Source organism: Chrysochloris asiatica, unplaced genomic scaffold (assembly GCF_000296735.1).
Source record: "Chrysochloris asiatica unplaced genomic scaffold, ChrAsi1.0 scaffold00357, whole genome shotgun sequence".
In the NCBI taxonomy this organism is placed as follows: Eukaryota; Metazoa; Chordata; class Mammalia; order Afrosoricida; family Chrysochloridae; genus Chrysochloris; species Chrysochloris asiatica.
In genome coordinates, this window is record NW_006408875.1 from 1,394,902 (window position 1) to 1,406,796 (window position 11,895).

General features: G+C 43.5%; 1 protein-coding gene across 1 annotated transcript in view; it reads left to right on the plus strand.

Annotated features, from left to right (window-relative positions):
• LOC102822940 (redox-regulatory protein FAM213A-like) overlaps positions 1-5,724 on the plus strand; it is an 8,725-nt gene extending 3,001 nt beyond the window's left edge. The window contains exons 3-5 of the mRNA XM_006876160.1: positions 2,170-2,310; positions 2,936-3,100; positions 5,611-5,724. Of these exons, the coding sequence (XP_006876222.1) occupies positions 2,170-2,310; positions 2,936-3,100; positions 5,611-5,724 (420 nt within the window). The remainder of the gene's footprint in view (positions 1-2,169; positions 2,311-2,935; positions 3,101-5,610) is intronic.
• The last annotated feature ends 6,171 nt before the right edge of the window (positions 5,725-11,895 follow it).

The following is an 11,895-nucleotide window of genomic DNA, read 5'->3' on the forward strand; positions in this document are numbered from 1 at the left end:
GCTGCTTTCATGGTTCCTTATTGTGGATCTAAGTAAAAGGAAATACTAGATAACGTCAATCTTTTCTCCATTTATTGTGATGTTGCTTATTGGTCCAGCTGTAAGGATTTTTGTTTTCCTGGTGTTGAGTTGTAATCCATACAGAAGGCTGCAGTCTTTGATCTTCATCAGTAAGTGCGTCAAGTCCTCTTCGTTTTCAGCAAGCAAGATTGCAGCATTTGCATTATCGGATTGTTAATGAGTCTTCTAATCCTGATGGCTGTGTTGTGCTTTTTATAGTCCAACTTCTAGAATTCTTTGCTCAGTATACAGATTGAATAAACATGGTGAAATGCTACAACCCTGAGACACACAGCTTTCCTGATCTTAAATCATGTAGGAGTCTCTTTTTTTATTCCAATGACTGCCATTTGGTCTCTGTACAGGTTCTACATGAGCACAGTGAAGTGTTCTGGAATTTACATTCTTTGCAATATCATCTATAATTTGTTATGACCCATATAGTTGAATGACTTAGTGGATAGCAACCTTAATTCCAGCTGCCACCTAATTCTCCCTCTCTGTGTAGTGTAACTAGTCACAAGATCCTGGCTTCAAATAAACCAACATGGAAGCCTGTTATGACTTGTGTTCTCCATGTCAGCTAAACACAAACAGCTCAGTGAACAGCTGCTGTCTCTCAGTGTAACTTTGTTTTCTCTTCTGTGTTGTGCCTTGGCAGAGCATTTTGTGGGGACTTGAGTTTCCAAAAGGTATGTGGGATGGTGGTATGAGTCATTTTGAGTAGCCTAGGGAGGAGGTATGTGACTCAGTTTCCACTTCATGACTTTGCAAATTGACACACCCAGTGGAAAGAGACCAGGAAAGTGACTAAAAACTCTCGGCTCAAAAATAGACCAGGTATGACTCCACAGTATCTTTTTCTGTTCCAGCGCGCAAAGATTGCCAAGCACTCAAGTTTGAGATGTGCATTGTAATCAACTCTACTTCATTTACTGTGCTGTTTTCTTGCTCGAAAACATAGATGGCAACTTGAATGCAGTTCACACCATTGGAGCCAAGCAGTAGTTCTAGCACCAAGTATGAAAAGTAATGTGTCCTTAAGATTGAAGCTTCACCATTGCATATACAGTTCCAGTTCTTAATCTGGCCCACATTTCAAGAGCCCGGGCTGTCTGTCCCGTTCAGCTCAGCCAGCTTCTCCCCACTGGTCACCTTCAGACTTTTCCATGTGGCATCTAGTGCTTTCTGTATGCCCACCAAAGGATACCAAGAAATGCAAGATAGAGCTTCTCACTGTGAGACATCTTTAGGAACCTAAGTGATAGTGATTGAATGAGTGGTAACATGGAGACTTAGGACAGCAGTAGTCACCAGGCAGGTAAGATGAGGTGTGCAAGGAGAACGAGAGCTTCCTCAGGGCTGCTCAGGGAGCTCTTTTAGCACAAGTATACCTTTCCTCGGAAACCCTGTACAGGGTCGCTATGGGTCGGACCCGACTCGATGGCACTTAACAACAACAACAACAAATACCTTTCTAAGGAGTCCTGGGGTAGCACTAATGTGCTGGACGGCAAGGTTGGTTTGAACTGCACATTCACTGATTCAGGCTCATCAGCCGTTCCTCGGAAGCCCTATACAGGGTCGCTATGCATTGGAACCGACTTGATGGCACTTAACAGCAATACTTTCCTAAGAGGAGGACTTGCACTAGAGAGGGGATGAGCGTTATTGCAGGGGGAGGGACTGACTGAGCAAAGGCATAGCATGAGTGAGTCTGTCTGATCGACCACTATGCTAGTTTGTTCTAGTGCCAGGGAGGGGCTGGGGACGAGAACAGAGGAGATGCATTGAGATGATGGATGGAGGACCATGTTAGGATGCTCTCTTACCATTAGGACACTCATAACTGGACTCTGGCAACTCTCTGACCACATGGAAAGATAAGAAACGTGGGCTGGGGAAAGGGCCTGAGACCTGCACTGAGGCCAAGCTCTTAGACGGTACAGGCTTAGACTGGGTTACACAGGCCTTCATTATTCTGATGGTTTTTCTGCCTGTGTTCCTCTGAGTTCAGTGCCCAGATGTGCTTGGGACCTGTGGGGAAGCGAGTGTCTGTCGGCTGCCGAGCCATGCGCGTACATATTCCTGAACTCCTGTCTCCTGCAGGAGGCTGCAGACCTGTCCTTTCTGAAGCCCAAATTGGACGAACTGGGTGTCCCCCTGTACGCAGTTGTGAAGGAGCAGGTCAGCAATGAAGTGGAGGACTTCCAGCCGTATTTCAAAGGAGCCATCTTTCTGGATGAAAAGGTGTGTGTGCTGAGCCCATCAGACTTGCTTGGACAGATTGGAAGGAACTGGGCTTAGCTGTGAGATCTTTGTGCCCAGGCTGTATCTGGCCTGGAGCTAGCGACTGCCTCCCTTCCAGCTGCTCTGAATTTGGTGGCTAACCTTCCGCACAGACAGCATGAATGGGAACTTAAGCGCTCTCCTCACAGTGGTCACTAAAGTTGCTCTGAGGTTTGACCCCTGTAGCTAGACAGTAGCTGAAACTTCTCTGGGTTCTGCAATGTGTTTTGGGGGGATCTAGCACAAATCCAGACTCTAACTCATTATAGCATGTTTCTTTTCCCTTTCCCCGCTACTTCTCCAGAATGTAGGTCTGTTACAACCCTGAACACTAGTGAGAGATTAGCGTCAGGGTTGAAAGCTGCAGGTCTGTCTTCTAGATCGGACCTGTCCTGTGGTTGGTAGTTGCACCCAGCAGCAGCGTTTAATGTTTCCTTGGGCAGGTTGAAGGTGGTCCTGAGTGGGAGCTGTGTGTGGTGGATGGTGAGCCAGCAGCCTGGTTTGAGGAGAAATGCCCTATTGAGAACCTTCCTTCCTGATTAAAGCAATCAGACAACTCCTAATGTGGTCTATCTTGTTCTTGCAGAAAAAGTTCTACGGTCCCCAGAGGCGGAAGATGATGTTTATGGGATTTATCCGTCTGGGTGTCTGGTCCAACTTCTTCCGGGCCCGGAATGGAGGCTTCTCTGGAAACCTGGAAGGCGAAGGCTTTATCCTTGGAGGCGTTTTTGTGGTGGGATCAGGAAAGCAGGTAAATGGCTAGGTGTTTACTTACATGAGTAGGATACCCAAACAGGGATGACTTTCTCTGCTTCAGGTCTTCCAGCCTTCCTTCCAGAAAGCCAAGGTATACGATGAAGGAAGGGGAATTGTTACCTTTCCACCATCCAATCTCACATACACAATCTCTCAGCACAGAGAAGTGTTGTTGGCTTTTACCATTTCTCAGACAAGGAATGCAGCTAATCCCTGGCACTGCTGGGTGCAAACGTCAAGTGTTCTGTTACCTCTGCTCAAACCAAAGCATCATTGGTATTGACAGTTTCGCTTGAGTTTCTGTCTCATGGAGTCAGTCCTTAGCAGTGTTCCCATGCCATCAAAGATAGACACTGGGAAAAAGGTGAAGAGGAAAGAAGGAATGAAAACAGACTTGACCAGGGAAATGGCAAAGAAAGACCTATGCTTTCCCCTGTGGTGGTGGGGGCGACCTTAGAATCAGGGTTGGCCTGGCATGGAACCGACTTCTCGTTGCCCAGTGGAGAGCCAGTGAGGGATGTTATGGAAAGGAGAGGTGACCTAGAGGCAGGTGCTGCATGCCAAATTGTGGACAGTCTGGAGGCTGGGGAGGAGTGAGCAGGCAGAGGCTGGGTGGGCTTGGGTTTAGGAACAAGGTAAAGTGGATGCAGGCTCAAGAGCAAAGAGAGAGGGGAACGATGGCCTGACCTCACAGCCTGTCTCTGCCGACTTTGGCCTTGGCATTAACATTTGGCCTCATCTCTGACGAGACAGGGTTAGTTTGCCTTGGTGGCTCTCACTGCTGATATTGAAAATCATAGTCTTTTCACAATGTAGTTAGTAGGAATAGAAATTCCCCCATTTTAGGCTGTATTTTGTATCTTCTCTTCAAACTTTAGCAACTCTACTGCTTGTCTTTATCAAAATCTATCAGGATATGGTATCTGATTGAGCATAAACAGATGTGCTAATTTTCTGATTTTCTCTTCTGTCTCTCCTTGATGGCCTGTCTGGATATAGTTCATAAATGTATCAAAATGTCTCCGTAACAATGGCTGATTGTTAAATAAGTGTCTGCCTAATTCCAGGCACTTATACATATAATCTTCGTTCTTCTAGCAACCCATAACTAGTCAGTGGTCTAGTGGAAGCAAGATGCAGGAACTCAGCTATGTCCAGCTCCAGAGACCCTGTCTTTACTTGTCCAGAACCTCTCTCTGGAGGTGGTTCCCAAGAGCCCTTGCTGATGCGCGTACACTTGAGCAGGTCAATTCCTTAAGGCTCTGGAAGCTTCTTCCTGCTTTAACACCCTGAGTGCTGGAGCATTTAGACCCCTGCCCCTCCCCCCTCCACAGTCCCCGGGGCAGGACAGGGCTTGGCCCAGTGGCCAGCTCATTCTTGCCTAATGATGACTCAGCTGGTATTCATGGGCTCCCTGAGGGGCTGGCGTGCACCTGACGTTGCTAGGTGTGTTATTTGGACTCTGTTGATGCTTCCCTTCTGGTGGAAGTTTGACTAGGCTGGCGGGCTGTCAGGATTGATCAGGTTTTCTTGAGACCATTTTGTGTAGTGCCATTGTGCCAGATGCCACTCAGTAGAGATTTTCCTTGTGTTTATCGTCTTTAAAGAAGTGATATATGGGCACTATAGGAATTTTTAAAACAACAGAAACTGGTAGGAGTGTATGTACCTATTATGTAAACCCAACTGCCCATGAACAGAGCTGAGTGGCTTTTTGTTTGGTTATTTTACCAAGTGGTCCCTTACTAGACTAAATGTTCTATTTTAATTTAGACAGTGTATCAGATATAATTCCCCATGTCATTATGCTTATTCAACCTATTGCTTGATTGAGCAAGTATGTAAACGTTTTTGGTTTACCTCCCTTTTGTTACCACAGTGTGGTTTCAACTTTCATAGTGAACACATTTACTGTTTTATACCTATTTTTATTTCAAATGAGTGCCCAGGTATATGTAATGGTTCAGAGAACTCTTTAACAAGGATTCCTTGATATTGATCTTAAACACATCATGTTTTTTCCCCCCACTTTCAGCTAACTTTAGGGTAAGGTATTCTGTGACTTTAATGTGTTTATCTTCATCAGAAATGAGTAGGTTCTACTTTCTTAAGAAGACTAAAGGAAGACACGGCCCTCACTTTCCAGATGTCTTTCAAAGTCTGCCAAAGCATGAATGCTGTTACTTCCACACCTTTCGGCTCTTCTGTATTAACTTGTTCCCTTCCCTTCTCCATGGACCAACCAGGCGAAATGCAGCACCCCCTGATTCTGCCTGACTTCCTGTTTCCCAGGCGCTCCCTGCAAAGCCCAAGTATCGTGGTGTGTTCCGTTGTCCATGTCAGCCTTCCCTTTTAGGATGGATTTCTCTGGGGAGGGTCCAGGCCTGATGTGGATCGGTATCCTGCTGCCCGGCACAGAGCTTGATAGACAGCCAGTGCTCCACCTCCATCTTTAGGAATGAATGATCCGGAATGAGGACTGATACCCCTCTTGTTTCCTTTCAGGGTATTCTTCTTGAGCACCGAGAGAAAGAATTTGGAGACAAAGTAAACCCAGCGTCTGTTCTGGAAGCTGCTAGGAAGATCAAACCACAGGCCTTGGCCCCACAAGACAAATGATCTTGTTGAAACTACCCAGCTCACTGATAACGGGGGCACATGTGTTCATGGGAATTCTTGCCCCTCAGGAGATAGAACCCTTCTGTACCTTATTCTCAATATGGATTATTCATGTATTTAGAAGTGTCCTCTGTTAGGCACAATAAGGCAAAATAGCCGCTAAACAAGCTGACAAAAATTTAAGATACCAGTGAGGGTTACTTCTGCTAAAACCTTAAAAATATGAGGCTGAAAGTTTACTACTACTGTACATCATTAAAAATGTATAGTGTTTAAGTGCTATTATTTGAAACCTCCTTTTTTGTCTTCAGATTTTAAGAAAATTAATATTTGACTTGAAGATTAGAGAATAAAGGTTTGCAGTTTGTGTTTTATATTACTGACTTATATAATATAAATCATACTCATATGATAGAATTAGTGTGATCCAAGGTGATTTGATAAAGGTAAATTATAAACTGAAATCTATTTTTTCATTGTCTCCATTGTAACCTCAGAGGTTGTCTTTCTAGAATAAATGATCATCTCTGGCTCTAATAAAATTACGTATGAAAGAATCATGCCGTTTAAAATTGCCTATATACAAAGGTTTTTCTAATATGACTACTAATAAAATACCATTATGCTGGCTGAATATAAACCTTGGTGGCAGAGGCATTGAAAGTGAAAAGTCGTTTTTCTCCACATATGAGGTGATGCTAGGGATGAATGCAAGGGCTAGCGTTTGGGTGCCTCCAGTGTTTACCATCTAATAGGCTTAAAAATGACCAGAAAAACTCATCCTGTCATTCAGTCTACTAATGTCACTGTCTCTATATAGTGGCTGTTTTCCTGTGGTGGTGGTTTAGCCTAAATTTGGCAAATTCGGAGAAGAAGGGGTAGAGTTAGTTTGAAGACAAATCGTAAATTAATTCATCACTTTGTAATGTTTGAAATCTTGTCATGTGATTTTGAGGTGAGCAACAGCTTAAGAGGAGCTTTGCCATAAGGAGTCTGTTCAAGGCACCAAATTTGCCTCCTAGGAAAGTAAGAGTGGAGAAAGAAGTGAAATTAAAGCTGAGCACAGGGGTGAAGGATTCAGAACCTAGCCCGTGCGTTAGTCTGACTGTGTGCTGCAGCTGAATGTGTAGGGCCTGTCCTTGCAACTGCTGGGCTTCTGTGGTCACTGAGAGGACACTCTTCAACATTTGAAGGGGGTCAGTACAATGCCATTATTCCTGACATGTAAGCTAAGAAGTTGACAGGATACCTCAGATTAAATTTCCTGGATACCTAGAAGATACTTGATAACTCTAAAACCATTCCCTTGCAGCATATGAGGGTTGGTTAAAAAGTATCACTACAAAATCATGGAAACCTCTTATCAACCAAAAATTGCAAAATGTGAAGCTTTTGTTTCCCCACGTCCTCCATCTAGGTCTATGCCTTTCTGAAGATGGTGTTTCCATCTCTCTAACCCTTCCCCAAAGAATTCTGTGCTCTTCAATTCACAGCACATCAACATGGCAGCTTGGGCATCCTTGAGCGACCCAAATCATGTTCTTTTTCAATGTTCTCTGAGTTTGGGAAGTAAGTGTGAAGGAGCAAGGCCAGGACTGTATGGTGAATGGGTGAGATGAAATCTCTTAAGACAGCCCTGGTGAGCCTGAGCAGGTGCGTTGCTGTGTTGGAAAAATTCCTCTGCACAACTTTCCTGCCCTTTTTCACAAGAATACAGTTTTCTGTTTTCTTAAAAAAAAAAAAAAAAAACTTCTTTGTAATTCTATGTCCTTCGATAAGATCTATCAAGATTACTCCTTAGAATCCCAAAAACAGTTGTCTTAATCTTCTGAGCATATTTCTCAGCCTTGGCTTTAACTTGCCCAGTAATCCTCTCAGAAGCCACTGTTTTATCCGTTATTTGAAGGCACTGTAATAAGAATAAGACAAGTGTTTTACTGAGAGAACTCATCTACAACCATCCACTGATTCCAGATATGTGTATACATGTTTGTTTGGAATAAACCCATGCATATATGAACTGGAAGCAATGCTTCTTGACTTGCCTTTGTATGAAGAAGTAGAAGGAGAATGCATAAAGAGAAACCTTACAGGAATTTCTTTCATCAACTTTGTCAGAGCCCTCATCTTGAATTAACATGACATTATGAAAAACACTAGATTGAGTCAGGAGGGTTCAAGTTCTAGTTTGTGTCTGGCCTTTAGTAAATCTGTGACCCTCAGCTCTCTCTATCATAATATAAGCCTACCATTCAAGACTATTTATTATGATAAGTCATTGGTGGTGGTGGTTATGTGCCATGGAGCTGGTTCCAACTCAGTGATCCTGCATAGGGTTTGCAAGGTTGTAAATCTCTACGGGAGCAGAAAGCCTCATCTTTCTCCTGTGTAACGGCTGGTAGTTTTGAACTGCTGAACTTGAGGTTAGCAGTCCCACTCGTATCCACTACGCTACCAGTCATTGAAGGGATGGTAAATACTGCAAAATAGTGTTTCTCAAACTAATGTATGTGCAGACCACCTGTGGGTCTTGTTAAACTAGAAAGGAGAACAGTGTCGGGGGTGAGGCCTGAGTTTCTACATTTCTAACAAGCTCCCAGGTGATCTTAATGCTTTAGGTACATGGATCACACTTTGAGAATCAAAACTGTCTAACTTCTGTAATAACAAATATCCCAAGTGGATAGCTTTCATTAAAAAGCAGTTTTCTCTGTTTAGGCAGCTACACATTCAAATGCAGAGTGTAGCTCTACAGCAGAGGTGGGAAAGGGCCATTTGGATATTTATTACATCGATTGTATAAATGTATGTTGCTATGAAAAAAGCTCCTGATTTATTGAATTTTGAGTTGCATCTGCGGTTGCCTTGGCAGGACCTGACCAAACGCAACCTTATAGGGGTCGGATGTTCCCCACCCTTGCTTTTAGTAGCTGGCAATTCTTGTGGATGTATCCATTTTCTGGTTTCCTCTTCTCCCTGGGACATACCTGTGTCTAATGGGCTCTTTTTATAACATAAATGATTCGATTTAGAATTCACTGTACACATATAAATGAGCCCCTTTAGTGTAGTGGGTTATGCATTGGGCTGCTGACCTCAAGATCAGTAGTTTGAATCCACCACCCTCTCCATGAGAAATAGAAAGATGAGGCGTTCCAAAGCTCCTGTAAAGATTCACAGCCTCAGAAATCCTATACTGGGTCTCTATGAGTCGGAACCAACTTAACAGCAGCAGCAGTACTTAGATAGGACCTAATTAACATCGCAAAGAGCTCTATTTTCAAATAGGATTATATTTACAGGTATTTTGTTGGTACGTGCCATTAAGTCTACTCATAACTCCATATAGGATTTCCAAGGAGCAGCTGCTGGGTTTGAGCTGTTAACTTTGCAGTTAGCAGTTCAGTGCTTATCCTATAGCACCATACCAGGGCTCCATTTACAGGCATTCAATTTGTACCATTTCAGTCGTTGGCCTTTCCAAAAATTCATGTCCTCGTCACAGACTCTTTCCCTTTCCCTCCCACCTCTGGTAACCATTAGAGAATATTTATTTTATCGAGAAAACCTTTTTTTTTTTTTTTTTTTAACTTTTTCCAATGGTGATCTCATACACTATTTGTCCTCCTGGTGTGGCACTCACTGTAGGATCGGCACTGGACCACAGGGTCAGTTTGAGCAGCAAGGCCGGCAGTTCAAACCCACCAGCCACTCCTCGGAAATACCATACAGGGTTGCTATGGGTCAGAACCAACCCGATAGTACTTGACAACAACAATAATTTTACTCAGCATAATGTTCTCCAGGTCATTCACGTTAGAAGGTGTTTTCCAGATTCACTGCTATTCTTTAATGTTGCATAGTATTCCATTTTGGGTATATACCAAAGTTTGTTTATCCATTCTTCCGTTGATGGGCATTTAGGCTGTCTCCTAACCCAGTCCAGCTACAACTATAAGTTAATTACATTCTGAGCCATCTCAATGAGCTCAGAATGTAATTAACTTAAAGTTGTAATTTAAAGTTACCTGAACAGGGTGTGTTCCATCCTGAGGCAAAATTCTTCTCCATCTCTGGACCTGTGAATCCTAGAATACAAATTATCTACTTCTAATGTACAATGGGGAGTCCTGGTATGACGTTGTGGGATAATGCGCTTGACTACAAAGTCAGTTTGAACCATAATGTCGGTGGTTCAAGCTCACCAGCTGCTCCTCAGAAATCCTATATAGAGTCGCTATGAGTCAGAACTGACTCGACGCACTTATCAACAACAACAAAAGTACAATGGTGGAACAGCAATAGAGTAGACAGTTCCATTCCAAAAGGGAGAAATTATAGGAAAAGAAGGTGTCAGAGGTACCAAGGAAGTCTCCAACCACCGAGCAGGGCAAATCTCATTCTCTCATATCAGTCTTGTAAGTAATCTGTTCTTTAAGCATATCTGGGGAATAATGTTGTTAAGTGCCGTCAAGTCGGTTCTGACCCATAGCAACCCTGAACAGGGTTTCTGAGGCCGGAAATCTTTACAGGAGCAGAAAGCCTCATCTTTCTCCTGCAGAGCAGCTGATAGTTTCGAACTGCTGACCTTGCGGTTTGCAGCCCGATTCGTAACCACTATGCTACCAGAGCTCCTTTGGGCAATAATACCACCCGGCAATCTCTGTGTATTGGTCATGTTCTCCAGCCTAGGTTGAGACCCTTTGGTCCTGGGAATCAACTTCACCTTCCAGGCCCACTGGGCTGGTAACTCCTCCCTACAGCCCTGGTTAGCCAGTTCTCCTGGCTCAGCAGTTCAAAACTCCCAGCTGTTCCGCGGGAGAAAGATGAGGCTTTCTGTTCCTGTAAAGATTTACAGCCTCAGAAACCCTATACAGGGTCGCTATGAGTCGGAACCCACTCCACAGCACATAATCACCACCACCACCACCTGGCACAAGCAACATCCTCCTTCCAACAGTTCTTATCTTCAAGCTACTCCTGAGATCACTCCTTTTTTAAAAGGACAACAGATGACCTCGTCCAAGAAGCTCTATTGACCTAGTTTTCTACCTGTAGAATTCTAAGAGGCAGACGGTTTTCCTTAATTTTATCCTGCCTCTCCTACAGCCTGAACTGACAGGATTTCTGCATCGGTGGTTAATCGGATCCAGAAATCACAAGGCTAATCTCTAGCAAAAGAATGTGTAACAATAGCCTTGGTGCCAATTCTAGGACACACTTTCTTAGCTTTTACAATAGAATTTTCCAAATTTTTAAGTTCTGCACAGTTCATTTCTACGTCGCTTTCCCACCAGTATTCAGATACAGGTTCATCATTTTTTTAAAAGTGTCATTAAGAAGTACGTTTCTAGCAATGTTGTGTTCACGATATGATGATGGCCACATTTCCCACACCTCTCTTTCAGAGCCCTCATTAGAATCACCTTTCATGTTCTTAATTCTACCTAAAAGTTTCTTCAAGGCAGTTGAGGCTCTTTAACCATCAAATCATCATACCCTTTTGTCTTTACCCCTTACCAATTAGTTCCAAAGTCCCTTTCATAATCTCAGGTATTTATTACAGCAGAACCCCATTTACAAATAATGTCTCAGTTCCCTAGTGCTGCTGTAACAAATACTAAGAATTTATGAGTTTAAAGGACAGAAACATACTTTCTTGTAGTTTTGGAATTTAAGTGTCCAAGTCATGGTCTTGACAGTATCAACTTCTTTCTTGGTTAGCTTATGGATTGAATTTTGTCCTTCCAAAATACCCAGAGAGTCCTGGTATGGCGTTGTAAGATAAGCACTGGACTGCTAACAACAAGGTTAGTAGTTCAAACCCACCAGCTTCTCCTTGAAAACCTATACAGGGTTGCTATGAGTCAGAAGTGACTCAACAGCACTTAACAACAAAATATGTGTTTGAGTCCTGACCCCCATACACGTGGATAACCCCTTTTGTTGTTGTTATGTGCCGTGGAGTCGGTTCCAACTCATAGCGACCCTGTACAGGGTTTCCGAGGCTGCAAATCTTTACGGGAACAGAAAGCCTCATCTTTCTCCCACGGAACAGCTGGTAGTTTCGAACTGCTGACCCTGAGGTCCACAGCCCGATTCTTATCCACTACACTACCAGAACCCCTTTTAGGAGTAGGGTTTTCTTGCTATGTTAAAGCGGCCATATTA